The sequence below is a fragment of the Papilio xuthus genome, unplaced genomic scaffold (genome assembly GCF_000836235.2).
Source record: "Papilio xuthus unplaced genomic scaffold, Pxut_1.1 DF827461.1, whole genome shotgun sequence".
NCBI classification, from domain to species: Eukaryota; Metazoa; Arthropoda; class Insecta; order Lepidoptera; family Papilionidae; genus Papilio; species Papilio xuthus.
This window is the reverse complement of record NW_013531188.1, coordinates 2,854,128-2,879,265: the sequence shown is the minus strand read 5'-3', so window position 1 is coordinate 2,879,265 and position 25,138 is coordinate 2,854,128. Positions and strand designations below refer to the sequence as shown.

At 35.4% G+C, this 25,138-nt stretch overlaps 3 protein-coding genes across 5 annotated transcripts in view; 1 reads left to right on the top strand and 2 right to left on the bottom strand.

The window, feature by feature from the left end:
* The first annotated feature begins 293 nt into the window (after positions 1 to 293).
* On the top strand, positions 294 to 7,728 carry Dsor1 (mitogen-activated protein kinase kinase 1). The gene is made up of 8 exons (XM_013314409.1): positions 294 to 652; positions 1,294 to 1,463; positions 1,566 to 1,841; positions 2,278 to 2,471; positions 3,465 to 3,629; positions 3,953 to 4,120; positions 4,278 to 4,433; positions 4,833 to 7,728. The coding sequence occupies exons 1-7, from the start codon at positions 534 to 536 to the stop codon at positions 4,395 to 4,397; spliced, it is 1,212 nt and encodes a 403-aa protein (XP_013169863.1). The 5' UTR covers positions 294 to 533; the 3' UTR covers positions 4,398 to 4,433; positions 4,833 to 7,728.
* A 1,162-nt stretch (positions 7,729 to 8,890) lies between these two features.
* Positions 8,891 to 19,519, bottom strand: LOC106119552 (bumetanide-sensitive sodium-(potassium)-chloride cotransporter-like). Of its 3 annotated transcripts, none has more exons than XM_013314599.1 (19): positions 19,246 to 19,519; positions 18,033 to 18,109; positions 17,863 to 17,949; positions 16,759 to 16,939; positions 16,148 to 16,407; positions 15,295 to 15,403; positions 14,952 to 15,091; positions 14,473 to 14,664; positions 13,964 to 14,195; positions 13,555 to 13,676; positions 13,304 to 13,439; positions 12,771 to 13,021; positions 12,143 to 12,384; positions 11,577 to 11,761; positions 11,222 to 11,376; positions 10,322 to 10,473; positions 9,971 to 10,110; positions 9,460 to 9,593; positions 8,891 to 9,197 (listed from the first exon to the last, which is right to left on the bottom strand). In XM_013314599.1, exons 2-19 carry the CDS (start codon positions 18,075 to 18,077, stop codon positions 9,090 to 9,092), a joined length of 2,871 nt encoding a protein of 956 aa, XP_013170053.1. In that variant the 5' UTR covers positions 18,078 to 18,109; positions 19,246 to 19,519; the 3' UTR covers positions 8,891 to 9,089. The 3 variants fall into 3 exon arrangements, with proteins under 3 accessions (XP_013170053.1, XP_013170052.1, XP_013170055.1); XM_013314598.1 differs by lacking the exon at positions 19,246 to 19,519 and adding an exon at positions 18,793 to 19,034; XM_013314601.1 differs by lacking the exon at positions 19,246 to 19,519 and adding an exon at positions 18,897 to 19,034.
* A 3,152-nt stretch (positions 19,520 to 22,671) lies between these two features.
* The window catches only part of LOC106119528 (sodium potassium chloride cotransporter), a 30,435-nt gene continuing 27,968 nt past the window's right edge, over positions 22,672 to 25,138 (bottom strand). The window contains exons 15-20 of the mRNA XM_013314572.1: positions 24,868 to 25,100; positions 24,548 to 24,741; positions 24,217 to 24,374; positions 23,785 to 23,927; positions 23,348 to 23,481; positions 22,672 to 22,883 (exon numbers count right to left, since the gene is read on the bottom strand). Coding sequence (XP_013170026.1) covers positions 22,770 to 22,883; positions 23,348 to 23,481; positions 23,785 to 23,927; positions 24,217 to 24,374; positions 24,548 to 24,741; positions 24,868 to 25,100 — 976 coding nt within the window. The 3' untranslated portion in view covers positions 22,672 to 22,769. The remainder of the gene's footprint in view (positions 22,884 to 23,347; positions 23,482 to 23,784; positions 23,928 to 24,216; positions 24,375 to 24,547; positions 24,742 to 24,867; positions 25,101 to 25,138) is intronic.

The window sequence follows — 25,138 nt, the reverse complement described above, 5'->3', positions numbered from 1 at the left end:
TAGCTTCTGTGACTACTTTAAAATTTCTAGTTTGGAGAAAAGAAAAAACAGCTTGTGTACTAAATGTTGACTGATCACCGTTTTTTTTATTAACTGAAATTAATTATAAACTGTAAAAGTTGAAATAGTCGTCATGAATTTTCTGCATAAGATTTCTGCTGTTCTGATTCTGGCTCAGGCTTATTTACAATATCACCATAGACTAATCATAGACAAGAAAATTAAAATACTCGTTTCAATCTAAGTTATCGATTAAAAAGAATCGATGGCTTTTTACGTCATTGTCAAACGCATCGTTGTCTTGCCGTTGTCAAAATCAAAAGAAAAGGGCAATCTCCGTAAATTAGAGGATATGCTATAAAAAATCAGTATTACAATCTTTTTCGAATTAATTTGTTGATTTTACAATAAATTTTATAACGATTACCTCCTGAATACATTTGACTTTTATTAATGTGATTTCGTAATTACTTTGCGCAACAGGCGCAAAGGATTCACCTTCATTTTATTACGATGACAAATGTGTGTCCAGGATGAGTAAGATGTCGAAGAATAAATTAAATTTGACCCTCCCACCAGGGTCTATTGACACTGCTCCGGCAATTACACCGTCTAATATGACCCCGCAGCTGAAATCTGCCACTGCTACTGAGTAAGTATAAATTGTATAATGTTAAAAGTACTTTTCCAAAATTGTAGCAAAACGAACTCTTATCGCCTCGTATAGAAAGATAAAGGCATAACGATCTTTTTAACACAGTATAAAAATGGTTATACATATAATTTTTGAATTTTGTATATTACACATAATGTTCTCTTGCTAATAGTTTGAGAATTATTTAAAAGTGTATAATCATTAAGTATTATCTTGGAAAAGCTCCAACAACTTTTGGAATACTAGAGGAAGCAATTATTACCTAATTAAATCGGCACTTAATTTAAAAAAAAATTGTGTGATTTTCAACATCAGAATATTGATTATGGAATCATTGGAATATGCTGGTTATATTACAATTTATTTAATAAATTTTTATGTTGAAAAATAAGAAATTTAAGTGTTCTATTCTTAGTTACATAATTGTATGAACAATCGAATCCTTTTCAGTAGAGATTTTGTGATAAGTCATAAAGATATTGGTATTAAATAACTTCTTTAATTATTAAGAAATTAACACAATTTTTGTTTAAAAATATTTATTTTTAAATAATGGAATAGATTTTATTTTTACTAGAAGGTTGGTATGGTAGGATGTTCAATCAAGGTAATATTTCAAAGTAAAACATTTATTTTAGGCGGCAGGGTTTAGCTGGGAAATCAAAGACAAGTATAGAAGCCCTGACTGAAAGACTGGAGCAGATTGAGATGGATGACACACAGAGGCGACGCATTGAAGTGTTCCTCTGTCAGAAGGAAAAGATTGGTGAACTTAGCGATGATGATTTCGAGAAACTAGGGGAACTAGGTAATCAAAAATTACTAGAAATCAAATGATCAGTCATCTTATGTTATGTGTTTTAGGCAATTGAAATTTCCAGTATGTATAATATATATTTTTTTATATTAGGACAAGGTAATGGTGGGGTAGTTATGAAAGTTCGCCACAAATCTACAGGCCTGATAATGGCTCGCAAGTTGATCCATTTAGAAGTGAAACCGGCGATTAAGAAGCAAATAATCCGTGAGCTGAAGGTGCTGCATGAATGTAACTTTGCTCACATTGTGGGATTCTATGGTGCTTTTTATAGTGATGGAGAAATATCTATCTGCATGGAGTATATGGATGGTGGTTCATTGGATCTTATTTTGAAGAAGGCGGGAAGGATTCCTGAATCTATTTTAGGTATTTATACTATTCATAATCTTACTTATATTATAAATGCGAATGTTTAGATGGATGGATGTTTGTTTAAAGGTGTCTCTGGAACCGCTCAACAGATCACACTGAAATTTGGCATACATATAAAACATAGTTTGAAACAACACATAGACTTATTAAGTTTCTTTTTTACTTCGCACGGACAGAGTCGCAAGCGACAACTAGTAGGTTTATAAAGATAAATTAAATCATAATCCCAAACTTGTTTCCTTAGTTACCTATGTTTAGTTTGACTCAACCACATAATATGAAGTGGCATTTGTTTATATTATCCTCTATATTGATATAGAAAGTAAATTATTTTTATATTCCCTAAGTCCTTCGCATATCTAAAATAATATTATTTTCATTTTGTTAAGAATTTGGTTGATTTTTGCTTGATGATATACAATTTTGACAGGAACAATAACATCTGCGGTGCTGAAAGGGTTAAGTTACCTACGTGACAAGCACGCTATAATGCACCGCGATGTGAAGCCTTCAAACATCCTCGTCAACAGCAACGGTGAGATCAAGATCTGTGACTTTGGTGTCTCCGGTCAGCTCATTGATTCAATGGCCAATTCCTTTGTGGGTACAAGAAGCTACATGTCTGTGAGTATGCTATTATTGTAATAGAAAATATTTTTTTTTGTTTATTGAAATATTAGCAGATTTTTCTTAATTTACTAATATTTCTTATGTCATTCCAACTAAGCTCTAGGCTTGTGCTAGGACATGGTTTACTACCATAGTTGAATGGCGGTATCAGAAATCTTTACCATTAGGCCATTGGAGCTTGTAATTGATTGATTGTTAGAGTTAAATACTACTTAAATATTTTATTTTGTAAAACGGGTGTGAAATCAGAGAACAACTTTCTTCATTTATGTGCAAACTAAAAATGTTTTAATTTATTCAAAATTTATATAAACTTTGTTGTTAATAAGAAACTAAATATTGAAATTTTAGTTAATATTTGTGTAATTCAAAGTTTTATACATCAAATTAGTTCCAAATAATATTTCATTTACATTTTGTTGCAAAGATGGTTTTGTACAAACCAATGACATTTAAATTGCTGGTTTAATCATTGTAATTAACATATAACATTGCGGTGTCAGACAAAGAGATTATTTGTAACTTTAATGTATTTAAAAAGATAATTAAAATATGTGTAAGAATTAACATTTCCAAATGAAACATTTGTTTAATTGTGAATAATTAAGAACATGGAGTGGATTTAATGTCATATCTTTGTCATATACAACACTGAATGTCATTTCACTGTCATTTTACCGCTAATACCTTAATGATTAGGTGCAGCAGTTAACTATATGTTTCTGAGACCAAATGCATTATAAATAAAATAAAAAAATCCCTGTATAAAACATATCTTCGTCCCTGTCATTACCTTTAACAAACAGAGATAACAATATCTTAAATTTCGTGGATTTTGATCTTAGAAACCCATGGTTGGCGTGTTAGTGAACGAAGTTCACTAAAATATTTAGGCCTGACATTCCAAAAACACACCTGAAAAAGCACCTGGATCTCATTTAAATATTATTGCTCGAATTCATTGAAATTTTGTTTGCTTGTTGACAGCCGGAACGTTTACAAGGAACTCACTATTCTGTACAATCAGACATCTGGTCGCTTGGTCTGTCATTGGTAGAAATGGCAATCGGAATGTACCCCATACCACCGCCTGACGCTAAAACATTGGCTACAATATTCGGAGGACAGAATGAAGATCATTCTCCGGGACAGGTTGGTTTTACTTTTAACAGTATAAGAGACCACAGCTCTCCATTTGTAGGAGTTCTGAAACACCTCGTTTCTTCTACATTCATACATCTACGCACGTCGTTCTCAAGTGATATTTACAGGTTTAATTACGTATATATTACTTTTAAGTTAATTTTATTAAAAAAAAAAACATACTTATTTACCTTGATGTAATGAAAATATATTTTTCGAAGGCTTAGTTAAGTTGTTTGGTGAGTGGCGTTTATTTTTTATCTCATATTTGTTGGGGCCAAAAAGTTCCCAAATTATAACAATACTATTACTGCAATGTATTTATTTTTCAGGCTCCAAATTCTCCACGTCCGATGGCTATATTTGAACTTCTGGATTATATAGTGAACGAGCCACCGCCGAAGTTGCCCGCCGGGATATTCTCTGATGAATTCAAAGACTTCGTAGACCGCTGCCTCAAAAAGAATCCTGACGAGCGAGCTGATCTCAAGACTTTGATGGTATATGATCTTATTTATCTCCAGAACGAATGCGTGGATCTTGATGAAATTTCATATAGATGTAGAACATACTCTGGAAGGACATATAGGCTACTAATTAGGTTTTTTTTTAATTTCGCGTGGACGGAGTCACTTAATATGTGGTGTGCTATGACAGAACCACGAGTGGATCCGTCAGGCGGAGGGGGAGAAGGCGGACATAGCGGGCTGGGTGTGCCGCACCATGGACCTGCTGCCCGCTACGCCTAACTCTAACGTGTCTCCTTTTTCTTCATAAGCTGCAAGAAATGCATACTTTCATCAGCGAAAAAGGGTACGTACCATACATACATACATACATATATACAACTTCACACTGATTCAACATATTTAATATTTTTGTACTAAAGAACACTCGACAGGCACAGTGACATAGAAAGTGTCAAAAATATTCAATATATACTTTTTTATTTTCCATTTTTATTTTCTTTATGATACTCTTCTCTTCCATCCTTTACTTTCCATACATTTTATACTCTCTAGGCTTTTTCTGGTACTGCTTTTGCAGTTTTTTTTCCGAAAACTAAAGTAATAATAGCCTACCACCCATGACTCTACCGACCCTAAGGTCCATGCGGGCCAAAAAACGGAAGAGGGCGCGCGAATAGGCGTTTTTCAGCTCTGCCCTCGTCACTCGCCTCCTAATAACTAAAGGTTGTTGTTGTGGTGGCAGGTCAAAACATTTCGCAGGATAGAGCGGGCGAAATAATCAGTGAGGACGCTGGCTGCGAGGAGTAGCCGGGGCGCGAGCGTTGTATGTCAGCCGCACGCAGTATCTCAACTCTAGGTACCATTACCATCGCCGCAGTCACCGCAGCCGCAGCCGCAGCCGCACTCACCGCAACCGCAACCGCAGCCGCAGTGACCGCAGCCGCAGCCGCAGTGACCGCACAGACCGCACTCTCACACGGCCTCGCGACACACTTCCACCCTACCGAACCGGCCCCACCTCAAACCATGTTAACACATTCACTGCCACCTGCACTGCATCTGGCATTGAACGTGTTAATGCATTGGTTTATACGTCCGAAGCCGTATTGTGTGTTATTCGATGTTAAGATTAATCTAAAACAAATTTAAAAAATGTTATTATTTGTTCGAATGTATTATCTGTTCATGTTAACGTGAGTTTATATATATTAATACAATTAAAACATAACTTGAAGAAGTAGCGAAAAAAAATATTTACAGGGATAACTGTATTGAAAAAAGTATTAAATCGCCATTTTTTAATATAATATTATGCTAAAATGAACAGATAATATAGTAGTTAGACAAAAAAATCATAATTGTAATTGATATTTTTGAAATGTTAGGCTTTCTAAACCATATACTGGTTATATGGTGTAACGAAAGCATTGTATAATTAGATTCAAACTTTATGGCGGCTCGGCGTTAGCTGCGCATGTCTGTAGCCACTGCGGCTGGTAAAACGATACTTAACAGTTGTGCTTTGCGCACTCGTGAGAACTTTAGAGCCGCCATAAAGATGGAATGGCAGTGTCCTGTCTACAGTATCGAGGTATCTGCGACATAGAGGTGTGATACTAAAACATAGTGCATCTTGAGCGAGTTGTCTTAACAAGATTAATAGAACAACTATTCGATAAATGGTCAAGTAGAGTTGATTTCACTAGTCGCAAGTCGAAAAAAATGTTTGTAGTGTTTTGACATATTTTTTCTTTGCTGAAAGTGCGTAATTCATGTCAGCTGATAATTGTTGATTAAAATATAGTTTTGAAGGCGTCCACCTTAATGGATACGGACGTCTCGAGCGGCGGAGCACTCAAATATCAACGATGCGTCGATATGAGAGTGTTCCACAACTCGAAAAACTCAAACACCCTGTAAAATATTAAAAATATATTAGAATACAAGAAAACTGAAAAAAAAAATAACGCGAGCACGTATTTTTATATCATAATGCACTTTTCCGTTTGATTAGTTGTTTATTCGCTTTGTTTTAGTCTCCTTTTTACCTCTTATATCGAGCACCTTAATACTACGTAGAGTTTTATCACCAAGTATATTGCTATACATTCGCGCTAGGGATGAGCGATGCAGCATTTAACGAACTTCAATAAATAATTTTAGTCAATGTTATCGATAGATTTTTGCTAATTTTCTATCGCTAAAATTAGTGATTAATTATTTTATGCAACGAAATATAAATAACAATTGTAGCTTTTAAAATAGATAAATCGTCGGCCATCCCTAGTTTCGCTGCTTTTGTGTGAGTGTGACCCCGACTTTATACGCTACTGCCGTTTATAGCGGATTTTTACATCTAAAAAGCTTTTTGTTGCTAAGTTTTAGACAGATTAACACGTGTCCCACAGTAGGATTCCACTGTCGAAACATTTAGTATCGCCAGTGGCTCAATTTAGAGCAAACTTATGAATTGGTTAAGAACATTTTCTTAGGTCGTATCCACCACTGAGTATCAAATGAATCCATTCAAATATGTATGAAATATACAATTGTTTTCATCCCTACCCCCAAATCCTAAGTCCCGATTCTACCGTTTCGCGCAGAACACAATGTTAGATAAATAAATCGTATTCTGCACGACACAGCAATTTTAGATGAACAATTGTGTTGTGAGCGTTTCATGCGAATTTGCGAGCTAACGTAAAGTTTGAATGGAACTATACTTCTTGTGTTGTGATGCCTGCGGTATGGACGCGACCTATGTTTCTTGCGTGTGACGTCACCGGCGTAGTTTTCGCTTTAAATTGCCTCGTCTTCCTGTAGATATTTTGTAACTGAATTTCAAATGTCTAAACAGGAACGCTATTGCTATCCTTGCCTTTTCAAAGGGAATGAGAGGGATAGCAATATTGTTTTAATTAGTTGAGACGGTTAAGATTCAACTTAAGTTTTGCCGCTTTCTAGTATGAAGTGTTTTGGCTTTTGATGTTAGATTTAGCTTAAGACTAATGCGCAATTTAGTAATTTTAATTACGTGATTAATATTTCTGAGTAGGAACGAAAAATCGAATTTTAATATTTGATGGTCTGATGTTAAAATTGCGTTCATAATTAGTATTTAAGCGATATTTAAAGCATTTATACAAGTTAATAATTGTGGTCTATTTTATTTAGTTTATACTGCAAAATATTTATTATTGGTATTTTAACTTGATGAACGGAAAAAATAGAATAATTATGCGACTGCTTGATAAAATGTTTTATCAATGAATTTTCATTTTCAAACATGTTTCATGTGTAACCTTCCATTGTATTAGTAGACATAAAAAAATACATACGTATAATCTGCATAAAACTCCTTTTAAATTTAATCTCTTACTTTGTGTTTCTGCGTCCAAAATCTTTATATAAAAGACATCGTCATCATTGTCATCTTTGACAACACAGATATCAATGTGTTTTAATTTAGAATTTGGACTCGGAAACCCAGGATTACTGTATTTTTCCCTTAGTGTAGACTTAGTAAATTTACACTGAGGGACCCTTTGACAGATTCTGAGTACTGCAGTGATTTTTAATTATAAATTTTATATTTTATTATTTATTGTACATATTTAAACTTTTAATACTTTTATAATTTTTATGTAAATATTTTTTATGTATTATGTCGTGTGTATTTTTATTTAAATATTTTTATATAATTACATTTTTCAATATTCATTCATTTTCTTAAAGTTTTTTAAATACGTATTTTACTACACACACAAAATATTATATATATACTAGCGGACCCGACAGACGTTGTCATGTCTACACGTCTTTAATTTGAATAAATTAATATGAAGTTAATATTTGATGAAAATTGTGAATCTAAACCATTCCCAGATCCCCTTGAACACACATAAAAAATTTCATCAAAATCGGTCCAGTCGTTTGAGAGAAGTTCAGTGACATACACACTCACAGAAGAATTATATATATAAAGATATTATTTTTATTTGATGGTAAATTCAGAAAGGTTAAGAAATATTGTATTTGCGTAAAACACCAAGTAATTATTGAAAAATTTAATCTTTAATAAATAATGAATTCTTATATTCATTTTAATACTTACTATATACTATTATAATATATATGCACGTTTTTAGTCTAAATGTTTGTCTTAATGTGTCTAGTTAATATAAAAAATATAAATTTAGGTGTCTAGATAAAAAATTTCTAATATTTAGAATTTTGGTGTTACCAATTTCTCAATATTATTTCTGAGTAAAGGAACGAAAAAAAAACAATGTTATTCAAATTGTTGGCCATGTTCAGTAAAAAGTAACCGTGCGTCTCCACTACGAAGACGTGTACAAAAAACATGACATTCTATTTAAAAACTGACAATATTTTTGAGCAGTGGAACCTCACGGTTAAACATCCTTTTGTTCATCAACAAAATGTTGCTAAAAACAAAACGAAATTTATTTAATTTTAAATAGTTCCTGAAATTGTAATTTCTAGAAACTCTATTGAGGTGTATTAATAAAATTTTAGAGCTAACATTTGTTTTATTGCAATTTTTAGGATTCCGTAAATCATAGGTAAAAACGGAACCCTTATAGGATCACCTTGTTGTCCATCCGTCTGTCAAGACACTTTTTCTCAAAAACGCATTAAGGTATCAAGCTGGAATTTATTTTGATTAATTTTTATATCCTATTTATCATCTTACGTTTATACAAAAAAAAAAATTTGAAATAGATTTTTAACTACAAATTCCATTTTTTTTCAACATAAATAAATGAACACCTTTTCTTCTAATTAAATAATGTCTTAGCGTTAGTTTCCACTGATGTAACACTGTTCAAAAACATCTTTTTATCCTCATTGTCTTTGATACAAAAGATATAACGAATTATCTTCAAACAAGTGTGACGACAGTGGAAACTCACTGCTATGTGACGTATATAGTTTGTAGTTAAAAACATCTAAACTAAAGTATAATTAAATGCCATCAAGCACTTAGTACTGAAGAATCATTTCCTCGTACGAACAGCACAGGAGGTAAGTCGCGACTCAGCACTTCCAGCCATGCCATGTATAGTGCGGGAGACACCGCGCCCTGACCGACAAGTAAACAAATCTCATTATTATGCATATAAATTAAAATTTGTACGACACTTCATCTAAGGCGACCACCTGAGACATAAAAATTCGGTCGCATAAATGAATGTTACATACATTGCTCATAGGATTAGTCGCGCGATCACGTTAGTGGAATAAAGGTCTAAAAGTGCGTGTACGTAAATGCGTGCCGCACAGGAACTGGAGCGATTTGACGAATAAAACTCAGTAATAAAAATAAAAAAAATATATTAAAATACCTTTCTGGGCATAGGCAAGGTGATTACAACAAGCGATGCGTCGATGGAATTTTCCAGAAGTAATTCGCGCAGTCGGAGTTGTCTGTATGTCTTTGCTCTATGGACGTCCAGTTCCGCTTCCGTGATAAAACATTCTGTGCAAAAAGTTAAACATTATCTTTTTTTTTTTACATTCGTTAATTGATTTCTTTATACGCCAATCACTTGAAACTAATGAACCTATTTGAGGAGATTCAATTTTTTCATTTCTTTTTTATAACTTTCATATGTTAATTTTTTCTGACGTGAAAATCAGGTAGATAGCTTATTTTAACGCTGAATAGAGCGGGCAAACGACGTACAAAAAACAAATTATATAAGACTAGCTGTCTCCCGCGACTCCGTCCGGGATAAAAAAATAGATAGTAGTTATAAAATTTCATAAAAATCGATAAAGCCGTTTTGGAGGAGTATGGTAACATTGTGACACGAGAATATTATAATATATATAAGAAAATAAATAATAACTAACCGTTACTTTCATTTCTCATCACCGGCTGAACGAGACTTGCGAAGAAATCAATGCTGGGCTGCGTTGGTATTTTATTAATTCCTTGCACCATCGTCAACGAGGAGTAGTCGATCCTGAACTTATTCAAAAGATCTCTCATACTGGAAACAAACAAAAACCCAATTTTCACTAAGTGACACATTTCTAGTTAACCCAGTGGAAATGAACTTATGCAAACTTCATCAAGGCATACAAGGGCCCTTAGTAAACAAAATAAAATTAATTGAATCAGACATTTAACTTGGCACGCAGGGAATAAGCGTGATCTTTTATCCTACGTGCCAAGTCAAGTGTCTGGTACTATTGATATACCGATTCTCAGCGTCTGTTATTTGCAGCCCAGCCTTAGCCAAGGCGAATATTCTGAGTGGTATCTTTGTCTTGTGGCGCGCGATAATGTACGGCAGCAAAATGTTCAGTCCGCCATCATCGTACAACCACCAAGCGTCCAAACTGTCATTTTCCTACAAATTTAAAATATTACAAAATAAATATAATACTATTGAAATGTTAAATTTGAAAGGTTACATTGTTAAAAAATTTGAATATTGGAAGTAAAATTCATCTCCTGAAGTTTGATGAACACATCTTTATTGCAATTTTCAGTAATTGAAAGTTTTCCGGAAGGGCTCAATGGATCTCGCTGGAATTAAGCATAGATGTAGAACATAGTCTGGAAGAACACATAGGTTACTTATTAAGTTTGTTTCAATTCCGTACGAATGGTGTCGCGGGCGACAGCTAGTATTGGATGATTGATATTTTATTATACTTATTCATTTATTTATCATATTTTTAACATAATACATTTCATATCCACAAAAAAAAAACAAAACATATTATATTAAAAATAGAACACCAACGGCTGCGGAATCCAATGACTCACACAACCAGTAGTCAGGGCTGCAGAGACAGGAACCTTCTCACGTTACGTGCGGTTCCTAGGATTACTGCCTTTTGTATCGGGCCCTTAATTTATGTTTTATGTGTTATTTCTTTATAAATATTTTATGCTGTTTTTGCTTATTGTATTGTGATATTGAAAGATTAAATGTTATTATTATTTTTTTTAATCCAACTGTTTAGCGAGAGCTTCTTGAGATGTTGGTCGCTCTTCGCTATCAGTCCATTTTAACGATATGACTATCGGAAAATGAACTGATAGCGAGGAGGTGGAAATAATTAATATAATTGTTATGTATAAAAACTTACATTGTCTGACAGTAGAGGTTGTTCGAAGTTATACGTGTTAAGGGAGATTTCAGCAGATGGAGATTTCAATTGTGTCTGAGATACGTTGGACTCCTTCAGTATTAGTGACTTTGTCATATCCTCCATACCATAGTTGGTCAGTTGCGTCTTATCGTCTAAAAAAAAGATATGCTTGTATAAAAAATACAAATATAAAATCTATATACTATACTACCGTAGTCACAAGTTAGGTTTATTAATATTTTAAATGCGAATGTTTGGCTGTATGGATAGATGTTTGTTAGAAGTTATTTCCAGAACGGTAACATGGATCTCATATGTAAACAAACTTATATGTAAAAAGTATCATTAAAACCTTTTTCTCCTTCAGTATTGGATATATCTAAATTAGAGTCAGCATTCATAATATCAGCTTGAGGACGTGCCAGCGGACTGGCGGCGGCCTCGCGTGCTCGCAGCACTATCTTGTTGGCTCGCCGGCGCAGCGCCTCGCTCGAAGCTCTGTACACCGCCAATGCTAGATGGTGCTCGAATGCCAACCTTAAACGATATTTATATAGATGTTTTCATTTTAACCGAAAGTACATTTTTGAATTTTTTCACGTAAGTTTTTGAAATGTTTTCATGTACATATCTCATACTAATATTATAATTGCATCGATATATATATTTATAAAACGAATTTCGATGAAATTTGTTACAGATGTAGAACATAGCTTATTACTAAGTTTTATTTTTAATCCCACCGAGACGGAGTCGAGGGCAAAAGCTATATTTGTCATAATTTAGTATTCTTTTAGTAATATTTCATGAAATATGAAACATTTTTCTCTTCATCATCGAAAATGTGTAGCTAAAAGTACATATGTAATCCTAAAATAATAACTTATTTTTTAAAAAAAAAACTTTACAAAAACTCACTGTATCACTCGTACGTAGCTTCTCAGACTGTCAGGTTGATCCTTCATCCAGTTACTCTTGTATCCAATAAGCATGATGTTGGGGGCCAGCTTGCCGAGACCCGCAGACTGGATCAACGCGCGCACACCACTTTCGAAGGAGAAACCATCCAGCAACGTATAGAAGCCACGGATCTTACGAGAACGCAGCCACGACTCGCCGATCTGTTTGCGGCTTGTTTTCTCCGTATATGACAGCGGTGACTGAAATATTTGTATGATTTTCTATTTAATACCGGTCTTAATTCTGCACTAGGAATTGTTTAAAGGCTTTCTAAGACCAAAATCTCTGTATGAAACATCGTCGCCCCTCACATTATCTTTGAAAAAAAAAAGATATTACAATATGTTTTGAACGGGGATTATGGCCTCGGAAACCCACGAAAAGTGTAGTAGTTAATAACTTTTCTCTGGTAAACACATGTTTTGGTTTTTTAATTGATAGAAACCAAATCATCATTCGCAAATTCCTTTATATAACTGCCAACCTTTAACACCGCATGACAACCCATATATTAACCTTAAATCACTAAAAATTAAAGAAAATAAAACACAGTAAGTTACTTAGACTGGAAAACAAAATAGTCCACCTCTGTAATATCAGCTACGACCACAAAAGAGCCGACTTTAGTGATGAGGTGCGCGAGATGCAGCAGCTGCGCGCGCGCCGGCGGCCGTCCCGCCAGCAGCAACAGCTGCGGGCGGTATGAGCGCGCAGAGTGCGCAGCCTGCGCCGACTGGCCAGATTGCGTTGAGTGCGTCGGGCGGCTCGCCTGCACCAACGCCCAGACAAGTTCCATGTAGCGGTGTGCTTCAGTACTACTTCCCCAGTCCACGCCCTCTAGTATGTAACAACAGAAACATTTAAAGGAAGATATTAGAAACTAAAAAAAAAATAATAAGTATGTTCTTCCAGACTATAGTCTATACCTATGCCAAATTTCAGCGCGATTCGTTGAGCCGTCATGGTAATACTTTCAAAAAAACGAGTTTGAATTGATTCAGAAATAGAAAATTACCATTTAAATAATCTTACTAATTTTGTTGGCACTCGACACATGGATAGAAATAAATGCATTGTTAGGTACAGCTATATGGATGGCTTGAAGACTGAAAGGTATACCGGGGTTCCTGTAGAGCACCAGGAGATAGAGCGCTATGAAGACGAACAGTGTGGCCAGTGCCGTCACCCAGCTGACCACCACCATAATAGCGATGCAAAGCACAAAACCCACGAACGACAGCCACGTGTTGTAGTACTAGAACATTTAACATATAGTTTCTGAGACTAAAATCTCGGTATAAAACATATCGCTATCCCTGTCATTACCGCTAATAAAACAGAGATAACTGTGTTTATGTTTTACTACATACCTTGAACGATGGTCTCCAACTGATGGGCTTGATGAATGCGGCGTGGAATGTGCAGAAATTTATCAAAGCATACGACGCGAGGTAGAAGTTCGTTATCAGTGGTGCAATTGTATTCAAATTAGCTGAGTACATGGAAACAAGACATTTTATATTAAAAACGATAACTCAATACAGACTATTACCTTTAATTGAAAATGCTTTTATACAAAATAAAGATTTAGTTAACAATAATATAAATCTGATTAGTTTGTCAGTTTCTTCAAATCAAATCGATCACCTAACAAAATTACAAGTGAGCCATGGAGTAGTGTAACTTTGAACTTGTATCTGACATGATTTGCTGAGATTTAGTTAAAAAATTTTGTGTAAACAAATTAGATATATGCCACGTGTTAAAATAATTGCTTACCAATAAGAAGAAATAAAAGAGAGACAAGGAATGTAAGGACGTATCCGCGGTAAGGCTCGCCGTGCTTGCCGTAAGGTTTGGCGAAGAAGATAAGTCCGGGGTAGATGCGGTCCACACCGAGCGCTTGGATCAGTCGGGGCACTGACAGCAGGTTGGTGAGCGCCGTCGATAGCGTCGCTGCCCAGCACCCGGCGTATATGAACGAACTCGATAGTGACATCAGTTGCATTATCTAGACAACAATCGACAAAGGTAACGATGAATAACTTACTCGTTGTCTCCCCATCTTCTTAGTTGCTTATCTTAAAAGTGGCCACATACTGGATGAAGTGACGAAAATAATTTTACTAACAGTCATACTTAAATTAACGGTTTCTTATTTTTAATATTGGATGGGACTGGCACACCAGCAGCTAACATATTATTCCTTTGATTTAAACTCTGAATAGATATCGAACCTCATCTGTTTTCGCCCATCCCTCTTTTCTATTCGAATAACAATAACGTACCGAATAGTTATTATGTAGTCCATATAAGCAATTAGGTTTGCAGGAGTCTAGTTTGTTGTTGACCAAGTCCTGTAGGTTCCCGCTGGCGTCGCGCAGAGCCCCCGTGCCGCAGAGCACCGACATCGCCAGGTAACTTGTGAATGATATAGCCAGCGCTAGGAACGTACCCTTTGGTATAGCTGTAGCAGGGTCCTGGACAAATAGCACATATTAGCTAGACATTTAAACAGCTAATATTGACCCAGAAAAAAATAATGAAGTTCTTTATCTGTGGAACAGAACTTGTTTGCAATAAACGTATTTTAAATGTGTCGAAGATTAAGACTTACTTTCAATCCACACGTCTGAAGAGTATGTAGTAACTTGGTAATTTATCAAAACTGTACTAGTTTTTGATAGAAGTAATTTGCAGTGCAATCAATATATTTAGAAGACGCAACGTATAGCTAATAAGTTAATTATTACGTAATATTAGTTACCTTTAAATCACCGCAGATATTAGCGCCGGCTTGCACGCCTGTAACTGCCGGGAAAAACATGGCAAATACGGTGAAGAAGTTGTGATTAACGCCGTCGCTGTGACGAAAGTCCGGCCAAATGTTTATCGCAGCCGTCTCCACTGTTGATGAAATTTTGTATAACATTATTAACTTTAACAGTACAAACGAGCATCGATCTTTTGACGGTAATCTGAAGTAACAAAAGCTGTTTACTTTTAGCTTACGATTTTTGAATTTAATTTCTTTTCTATTATAGAACAATGTAGCATAAAATGAGCAGCGTTTATTTTATTATACAAATAATTAATTAACGTATAATTACAGTTAATGCCGACGAAGCCTTGTGCCTGCTGTACACCGCTTGTGGGTCCGATGAAGGCGCCCGTTACGTACGCAGCGATAGCCACAACAATGACAGTGATCAGAAAATTCTGCAAGCAAACTTCGGTATATCAAAAAAAGGAGTGGAAAAGAGGGAAAAAATATTCTAAATTAATCAGGACGACACAATTAAACTCAAGAATTATTATCTACAAAGGTTAATAATTTTGTACCAAAAATTTTAAATATTTGATACATTACTCATCATCAGCTCACTATACGTCCCCACCGAGGGGCTCGGAGCCTACCCTATGTTAAGGGTGATTAGGCCATAGTCAACCACGCTGGCCAAGTGCGGGTTGGTTGACTTCACACATATCTTTGAATTTCTTCTCAGATATGTGCAGGTTGCATCACGATGTTTTCCTTCACCGTAAGAACGTCGGATAAATGTACATATGTAAATCGGAAATCGAAAAACACATTGGTACATGGCGGGATTCGAACCCAGGACCTGCAGATTGCAAGTCAAGTGCTTGACCACTGAGCCACCGACGCTCTACATTACATACATTACTAATATTATAAAATCGAATGTTTTGATGAATATTTGTTAAAAGGTATTTCCAAAACCGCTGCATGAAATGAATGAATCTCGATGAAATTTACCATATTCATACATAGTCTGAAAGAATACGTAGGCTACTTATTAAGTTTTTTAAATTCCGCGCGGCCGGAGTCACGGGCGACAGCTAGTATTTAATAAAATATGGGATGTGCGTAGACTTAGTAACTACGGGACCAAAGTTTCTCCTTATTTTGTAATAGAGCTATATGTATTGCGTGTAACTTACCTGAGTTTTAGTCTCCCAGTCCATTCCAACTGCGCAGATCAAACACATCATTAGAAGTGCGATTGTCCCCACTAATCTTATATCGTTAACATCGTTATCGATGATTTTAAGGCCGTTTGACTTTAGCAATTCATTTAAGGACTCGCAGAAACCAATAGTATTCATACTTGCAGCAACCGAATTTGCACATGCAAAAATTATACCTACAGATGCGCCAAATTCTGCACCCAAAGATCTTGATACTAGATAGTAAACACCACCTGAATATAAAAATTAAGATTAATAAATAAACAAATGAGGTTTAATATCCTATTAAAACTCTTTCCGACTCGCTCTGAGCCTTGAATAGTCACGGATGGAGACGTTTAGTGTCGATTTAATATGAGTAATCTACACCAACTAATGTATCAAATCTTTACGTGGTAAATTAAGCAGGACCTTAATATACTAAACCTACCAAAAGGTCAACTTTATTGACCATTTCATTAGAAATTAATGTTTATGTATATGTATAAACATAAAACCACATCTAGCCAATAAGCCTTAAGCGACTTAATGCGGTAGCTACTCTAAAAAAGTTTAGAACTAGACACGATAGGTTAAATCCTTACCTCCTTGCACCTGTCCATTAGTGCAAATGGCGCTAAGAGAGAGCGTGGTGAGGACGCACACAAGCGCCGATAGCAACACGATGAGAATGGTTAACGCCACACCAGCCTGTGCCACGATCCACGAGATGCGCAGGAATAACATCACACCCCAGATGTTAAGTAGACAAGGTATCAGCACGCCCTGAATGAATTTAATCAGAGTGAAAAATTAGCTAGTCTTCATTTCATTTTAACAGTGGTAGAGCCCGCTTTAACATCTTCGCACGAATCGGCCCGGCTCCCCCGGTGAAATACCACGACCACACAGAAGACAGGCGTGAAGTGGAAGCAATTCCGCGTTTCGTCTGATGAGTGTGCGTCCCGGAGGCCAAAATTAGTCCTCTTTCCCTTCCCACCCTTTTTCTTATAAGGAAAGGATGGGAAGTGGAAGTGGACTTTCCGGATGAGAGGAGACATGGAAATGGAAAATATTTTCTTTCTGTGCATCCCCTCCTCCGTCGATTAAAGGTAGGCAACACATATGCAATTGCGTATGTCTATGGGCAACGGTCACTTCGATTTCAGCGATTTCAGGTGGCCGCTCGCTCGTTTGCCAACTTGTGATATAAAAAAAAAATCATTTCGCTAAAATAGCGAAGTAATAGAGTTAAAAGGTTCCAGACGTGTTGCCTGGAAACGGGCAGAGAAGGGATTGTTCATGAAAATAATATTCCTTTTCTTGTACGTCCCACCCCCTGGAAATCCTTTCAAGAAAAGGATGGGACGGGATATGACTGGAATAGAGCATACAGAGTACACTTATCAGAATATGCAGAAATATCACGCCTACCTTTGGTATGGCCGCGGTATTGCACAATTGTTAGAGGACTCTATAACTTTTGTAATGCTTTATTTTTGCCATCGTCTCAATTAAGTCTTCATATGTTATTTTAAATTATAACAAAACATGACGAATATACTTAATAATCTAAAAAATATTATAAATGCGAATGTTTAGATGCATGTTTCAAGGTACCTCCAGAACGGCTGAACGGATCTCGATGAATTTGACATACATATAACGCGAACGGAGTCGCGGGCTACCGCTAGTAAAATATAACCAACCTGAATCCATCCTAATTTTATGCCGCCGTACGTTGTAAGCTCTGGTGTTGGGTTGCCCTTTCTTTCTGTATCATTCTCTTCTTTCGTCTAAAATTAGTAAACATTGACATTCTTGTATTCTCGATATTGTAACTTGAATTTAATTGAATTTGAATACTTGATATTATTACCTCCATTTCAACCAAAGAACTTCTTTTTAAATCTTCCATATTCATGTTATTTTCATTTATTTTAGTTGTTCTGGAAACTGAAAACGTATGAAATTGAAAACTTCTATATTAAAGTCAGTATTTAGATAATCTTATATATAAAATTTTCGTGTCACAATTTTCATTCTCATACTCCTCCGAAACGGCTTCACCGATTCTCATTAAATTTTGGGAGAATATTGAGTAGGTCTGAGAATCGGCCAACATCTATTTTTAATCGCGCGCGGACGGAGTCGCGGGCGACAGCTAGTTAATTTATGAAATTATCTTCACTTATTTTAGTACTAAGACATAGTTAGACAGAGTTAGCTTGTGAGCTTGCAGAGTTGTGCTTGTGATTAACTAGCTTTCGCCAGCGACTCCGTCCGCGTGTTTGTCTGAAAAAAAAATTAGGGGACTACCCTTAACATTTAGGATGAAAAATAGATGTTGGCCGATTCTCAGACCCTCTCAATATGCTCACAAAATTTCATGAGAATCGGTCAAGCCGTTTCATAGGAGTATGGGAACGAAAATTGTGACGCGAGAATGTTATATTTTATATAAGATTAATATACTCTTAAATTAGGTTGGCGATAAATGTCTATAGAAATCACGATAAATCTTGCTAACTACATCATGCTATGTAAATATAAATTACTTCGTCCTTACTGTTAAACAACACTGGAATCAAATCTCAAAAGTTACAATACACGTTTTTACATAACATTTTTATACTTACGACAATCACTCAAAAGCTTTACCTCCATGATTACACTTAAATATCGAGAAATTATAAAAAAATTAAGGTAAAAAAAATCACAAATTAACCAGTGACACGGCTACCTTATTTCATAAACATCACCACACTGACTTACTCTGCTTACATTGACAATCATAACACCATTTTTACAAGATCTCTTTGCCTTTCGAGAATACTTTTAGCAAAAGAAATGATATTACCCACTACAAGATTATTATATTTTCGTCTGTGTTGCATCTCTATGTATAACTTGCGTTTCATTTTAAATAAAATAAAATTAGATTACCCTTAAATCATTTTAATTAATCAGCAGAAACTCATAAATAAGATATTGATTATTTTAAGAGACAGTAAAGTTATTGAGCACTTCAGTTGTATTTTTTTATTAACTACCTTCAATTGATATTTATTATGCAAAAGTTTTATACTAACTTTTCACTAGTAGAGTTTTAACAACTCTGCGTATCGTATGAGAAATATCTCGTTGACTACATCACAGCTCATCACACGTTGGTCATGAAAACAATCAATCATTCAAACGTCGCGGGTTCAAATTTATGTTTACATTTCCGTCTGCTTCTTATTAATTTTTATAATAGTTATATTTCTGGTTATCTATCAGGTATGCTGTGATGTCATTGTTACTGTAATAATATGATGCAGTGGTTTAATTATACATTGGGATAGTGTCGAGATATTTGCGGAACGTAAAGGTACTTGCAATATGAACATATCTGAGAAGAAATTCAAAGATATGTGTAAAGTCAAACAACCCGCACTTGGCCAGCGTGGTTGACTATGGCCTAATCACCCTTAACTTAGGGTAGGCTCCGAGCCCCACGGTGGGGACGTATAGTGAGCTGATGATGATGATGATGAAAGGTACGCGTCCATTAGCAAGCACCGGAGGCACTTTAGTTTGCCGCATCGTACGCCATTTATCAACAAGCAATCCCTTGCGGGGTGTGTGTGTGGTGCATCCGATGCGGGACAATGGACGCGTACCTTAAGTCGCGGAACGTTCAGTTGGATTCAAATTTTAAATCAAAGTGCACGTTTTTTTTAGGAAAGAAAAGAAGTGGAACAGGATAAAAGGGTTATTCCTTAACATCAAGAGCCCTTTGAAAAATATAGATTTACCTGTTATTCCCAGTTCACTTTATTTTCAAAATCCCTACTTTAAAGTTAAGTCTACTTATTAATCTTTTTCTTGGTCTTCGACTTATGTTTCCGATGTTATGACAAATAATAATCAAATTGACATTCTACCTTTCTTTCACTTATTTTCAATAGAAACTGCTTACAAAAGTTTTGAAAAGCTTAGTATGGACAAGTTTCCACTGGAATTTGGCTAAGTTCCTAAAGAAGTATTAAGCGTTGGTTTCTGAGACCTAGAAGCTTTATTTTTTCACAGCACCTAGCGACCGCAGATCTGAACATTTGATATAAATTCCAGCTTGAAACCTTCACCCGTTTTTGAGGAAAAGGGTCTTGACAGACAGACGGCCGGACAACAAAGTGATCGTATAAGGGTTACGTTTATTTCCTATGAGGTACGGAACCCTAAAAATAATTTTATTTGTAAGTTAATAAAATACTTACGTATAATTTATAACAATAAAGATTTAATATGAAAATAAATTTGTCTTTCATGGCGGTTACATTTATCGATAACATAAAAATGGAGGTGGCTTTTTTAGATTGATTTTATACAATTAAAATTACAAAAAAATATGAAAATATGTAACATTAACTTATGCTACTAAGTTACAATAAAAATATTAGTGAATATGCATTTATTAAAATAAAAAAAAACAAACAAATTCAATTTCAAATTCCATGCAAATACAGGGGTCTAGGCTCCGAATATCATTTTGTCCCATTCGGCGTCGAGACCCTTGGTCTGTGGGGTCCTAGCGCTTTAAGACTTTTTAAGGACATTTCCAAAAAATTAATCGACATCACAGGGGACCGAAGAGCTGGCAGCTACCTCGGTCAAAGAATTAGTTTAGCTGTCCAAAGGGGGAACGCTGCCAGTATCTTCGGGACCTAAAGGGACTCCTTTTAATAACAAATTTTATTAAATTATTCGTTTTTTTAATATTTTATTTTATATCATAGATTTAAGACTATATGTAATTATAGAAATATTGATAACGAGATGACTCCCATTTATTAAAATGAATTATACAAAAAATAATTTCATAGTATCAGTATATGTTAAATGGGATGTAATGTTAAAGCGTTGATTTGTTCTTAAAAAAACATGTTGATTTTAACACACATTTTTATTCTATATATTGACTTAATAAAGTTTATATATACTAATAATATAAAGCGGAAGAGTGTGTTTGTTTAAACACGCTAATCTCAGGAACTACTGGTCCGATTTGAAAAAATTTTTTTTGTTGGATAGTCCATTTGTAGAGAAAGGTTTTAAGCTATATAATATTACGCTGTGACCATTAGTTTTTTTTTAATTCCGTGCGGAGTCGCGGACGACATCTAGTAATAAATACATCCCTTTCATATTATGTAAATCGTTAAATAAATGATAAGTAAGTTAGCCATTTAAGTATATTAATGTACTATGTGTTGTACTTTAAGTAATATTAAGTAGAAAAGTCACAAAATAAGGCTTATTTATCGAAAAAAAAACAAACAGAATAGTCCTTACCTATATTACGTTTAAATTATTTTTCTGAATATTTTTTTAATGTCATACTTAAATTTCGTTGCCTTTCATAGTTTTTAATCTCCAACTCCAAACTCAATAACTATTCCTACACCAGTGCTCTTTCTCGTATCCTGCTTTTTCTTCCAATATGTTCATAATATCTTACTAATATTATAAATGCGAACTTTTAGCTAAATGGATGGATTCTTGTTATCAGATATCTCAACAATCAAACGAATATAGCTGAAATTTGAATAGATGTAGAACATAATCTGCAAGAACACAGACTACGAATTTATTCCTAGCGAGAGCTAGTCTTACTAATATTATAAATGCGAATGCTTGAATATATAAATGGATGTTTGTAAGAAGGTATCCCCAGAACGGCTGCTGTATATCTAAAATTTGGCATAAATGTAGAAGAACACAGACAACTAATTTGATTTTAAACACCACGAAGGCGGAGTTGCGGGTAACAGCTAGTATTAGTAGGCAGTACGTGGTTCAGAGAAAGCACCGGTGTAAATATAGCTTATAATTTTTACGGGGATTTGCTCAAATATTATCCATTACTCAAAGTTGCGTTACTTAACATAAATAAGTACTACAAAGCGGAAAGTACTACACTTACAACTAAGTTACGTCACTTAAAACTACAACTAATTACTACATGGACCTATTTAACAATGTTCAAGTTATGTACTGGATAACTAAGAAATAAATTAACTGATACATCTTCCTATCAAAGTTTGCGTTTCATAGTTTATTTGAAGATCCAATTCCCAAGTTCTGAAGTTCCAATTAGTTTATTCAGAAGTTTTGAATACTTGGACATTGTTAATTGCCCTTATCTTATTTTTTTATTTAAAATAATAAATTATCCTATACAATTAACATTAATAACAATACTGTAATGTGGAGATGAACTTTGGTTGTAATATTAAGTTCTAAATATATTAAAAAATATCGATTACAAAACATTTCTAACACTAATACAAAATAATAAGTAACTTTTTATTAAATGATTAATAGTAATTCTAAACAAAAATACAAAAAAAGAATGTTTTGAATTTTCTATAATAAAAAAAAATATTACTAAAAAAGAATAATTTAGATAATTAAATTAACTATTAATTAACACTTTATTTAACTTTATTAAATTAAATAAAGTTATACTTAATAATAAATTAATCATGACACGTTTGCATTTTTCCTACATTTAAGACAACAAAAATGTACTTATAGTGAGGGTGTTCGCGTAATGTTTCTCAGTATGAAGTTATGAGTAGAACGTGAGGACGGAGGTGTGGTTGCCGCGCACAAACAACATGGGCGGCAGACCGCGGCTCATCACCTCCAGCCACGCCATGTACAGCGGCGCAGATATTGAACCCTGCGCACACAAATTACTGTAGAAACTCTTTTACAAATACCCCATGCTATATATCTTTATGATAGCTGAGAAAAAAACAAGAAGTAATACTTGACAGTAGTTTAATTTCAAGTCAAACTACGGTTCAAATTCCTTTAAGGCTTGATTTATTAGGTATCCTCTTGTTAGGACAAAGGTCAACGAACTCGAGGACCTGAGAGCTCAAGGAATTCGTAGCTCGACTCTAACGAGATCTTAAAAGATTTTTTCTCCTCATCCCTCCATAAAAATCCCTCAAATTCTGGTGATTCTAGTTAAAATATTTAGTGAAATGTTGCTTAATTTTTTTTTCATAGGAAAAAGGGGAAGGTCCTCTCAAATTAAGTAAATTGACATCCATAGATATTTGCAAACAAAAAAAATTTTTAAGACCATAAAATCAAAAGTACATTGGACTTTATATTTTAGACATATAATGTTCTCACCTTCCTAGGCATGGGTAATGACATGACGACAAGACGCGCTTCCTGCGAGTTGGCCAGCAGCAACTCGCGCAGTCGCAGCTGACGGCTGGTCTTCTCTGCCAACGTCGACAGCTCGGACTCACTGATGCGGCAATCTGAAATACAATGTTATATACCAACTTTAATAAAAAGTCAGCGGGGAAATGCCGCCAGCGTCTTGGGAACCCTATCGTGCGAGCGCAGTGATTTGGGCTCGATTTTTTATATTATTTAGTTTTATTTTTAGTTTGGTTTAGTTTTAGTATATAGTTTATTTAATATAGTATTAATTTATTCATTTGTTTTGTAGTGGTTAGTTATTTAAAAGTCTTTAATTAAATACGGTAAGAATTCAGATACGATGACATGTAACCACAGTGGGTTTTGTATCGTATTCATAGTAATAGTTGATGAATTACCTTCTCTAGCATTGTCACCCACAAAACTCTTGATGATATCGTCAAAGAGTTGCTTCGTCTCCGGCTGCGGCGGCTCCGTGATGTCCTGCACCATTGTTAGCGACGAATAGTCGATGCGGAACTTGGCCAGCAAGTTCGCCATACTGGAAACCAAATATAAAATAATTAAACACAACGCCAAAATTGTTATAGCTTTTGATTTTTTATTAATCCTTCAAAAGACTATCAACGGTAGAGTTACTAATTATTAAAATGATTTAATTTTTGTTCTCTATTTTCTAGGACTTTACAAGATTGATATTTTATTGTGACTTTTCAGGCAAAATTTCAAGTCTTCACTATCCTAATTTCTCAGCAAGGTCTGTTTGCATTAAATAGGGTGTGTCGACCAATTCATTGCTGTTATTCCGTAAACGTTGACGTATTACTTACTTCCTCTCCTCCAGTTCTAATTCGTGATGTCTGTTGGCGAGTGCAAAGACACGCAGCTTGCAGCTGGCCCAGCTGGAGCGCTGCGACAGTATGTATGGCAGCAACATCGTCAGTCCACCGTCATCGTACAGCCACCACACGTCCACCGTGCCCGCCTCCTGTGCGATACATACTCGTGTTTACATAAGCACGTGAAATCAAACAACCGACTTAGGATCACCGAACACAGGTAATTTTTGTGCCATCGAGTACTTGAAGCCGTCTCTCTACGTTGGCACTTAAAATTAAGCGTTGAATGACAGAATATTGGGGGAACAAAATACTCAAATACCTGTTTTCTCTGGAATATGCTCATCTGCGATAACTGATCGTTCGAAACCTCGAGGCCGGAAGATGATTTGTAAATTATCTGCTTGTGGAAATCAATCGGTTTCTTGTCCTTTTTCTTTTCTCTCTCCTTGTCCTTTTCTTTATCACTCTTCTCGGATATTGTAAAGGAACGAGATGTCGTAAGTGTCAATAAATCTGGAATAATATAAGGTTATACAGATTATAATTTATTGTACTAATATCCTAACTGTAAGTCCTATATCTTAAACATTTCTTAGTGTATGAAAGGTCAATGCTAAGGCTACGTTACGAGGTACGTACTAAGATTGTGCCGGCTGGAGGGTTGCGAGTCGGGGTGCAGTGCGCGCAGGTCGAGGTCGGAGTCTGCGTGCAGGATGTGGGGGGCGGTAGCGCGCACGCGCAGCTCGGCGCTGCTGCCCGACGTGGCGGTGAGGCCGCGCGACGCCGGCGCCTCCTCCCCTGCCACCGCGCTGAAGTCCAGCCCGCCACTCACCCGCACCATCGCTACAGCCAAGCGAGTCTCGAACGCAGTGCTGTTGAAATAGATACGATTAACTACTACGGCTAGTAG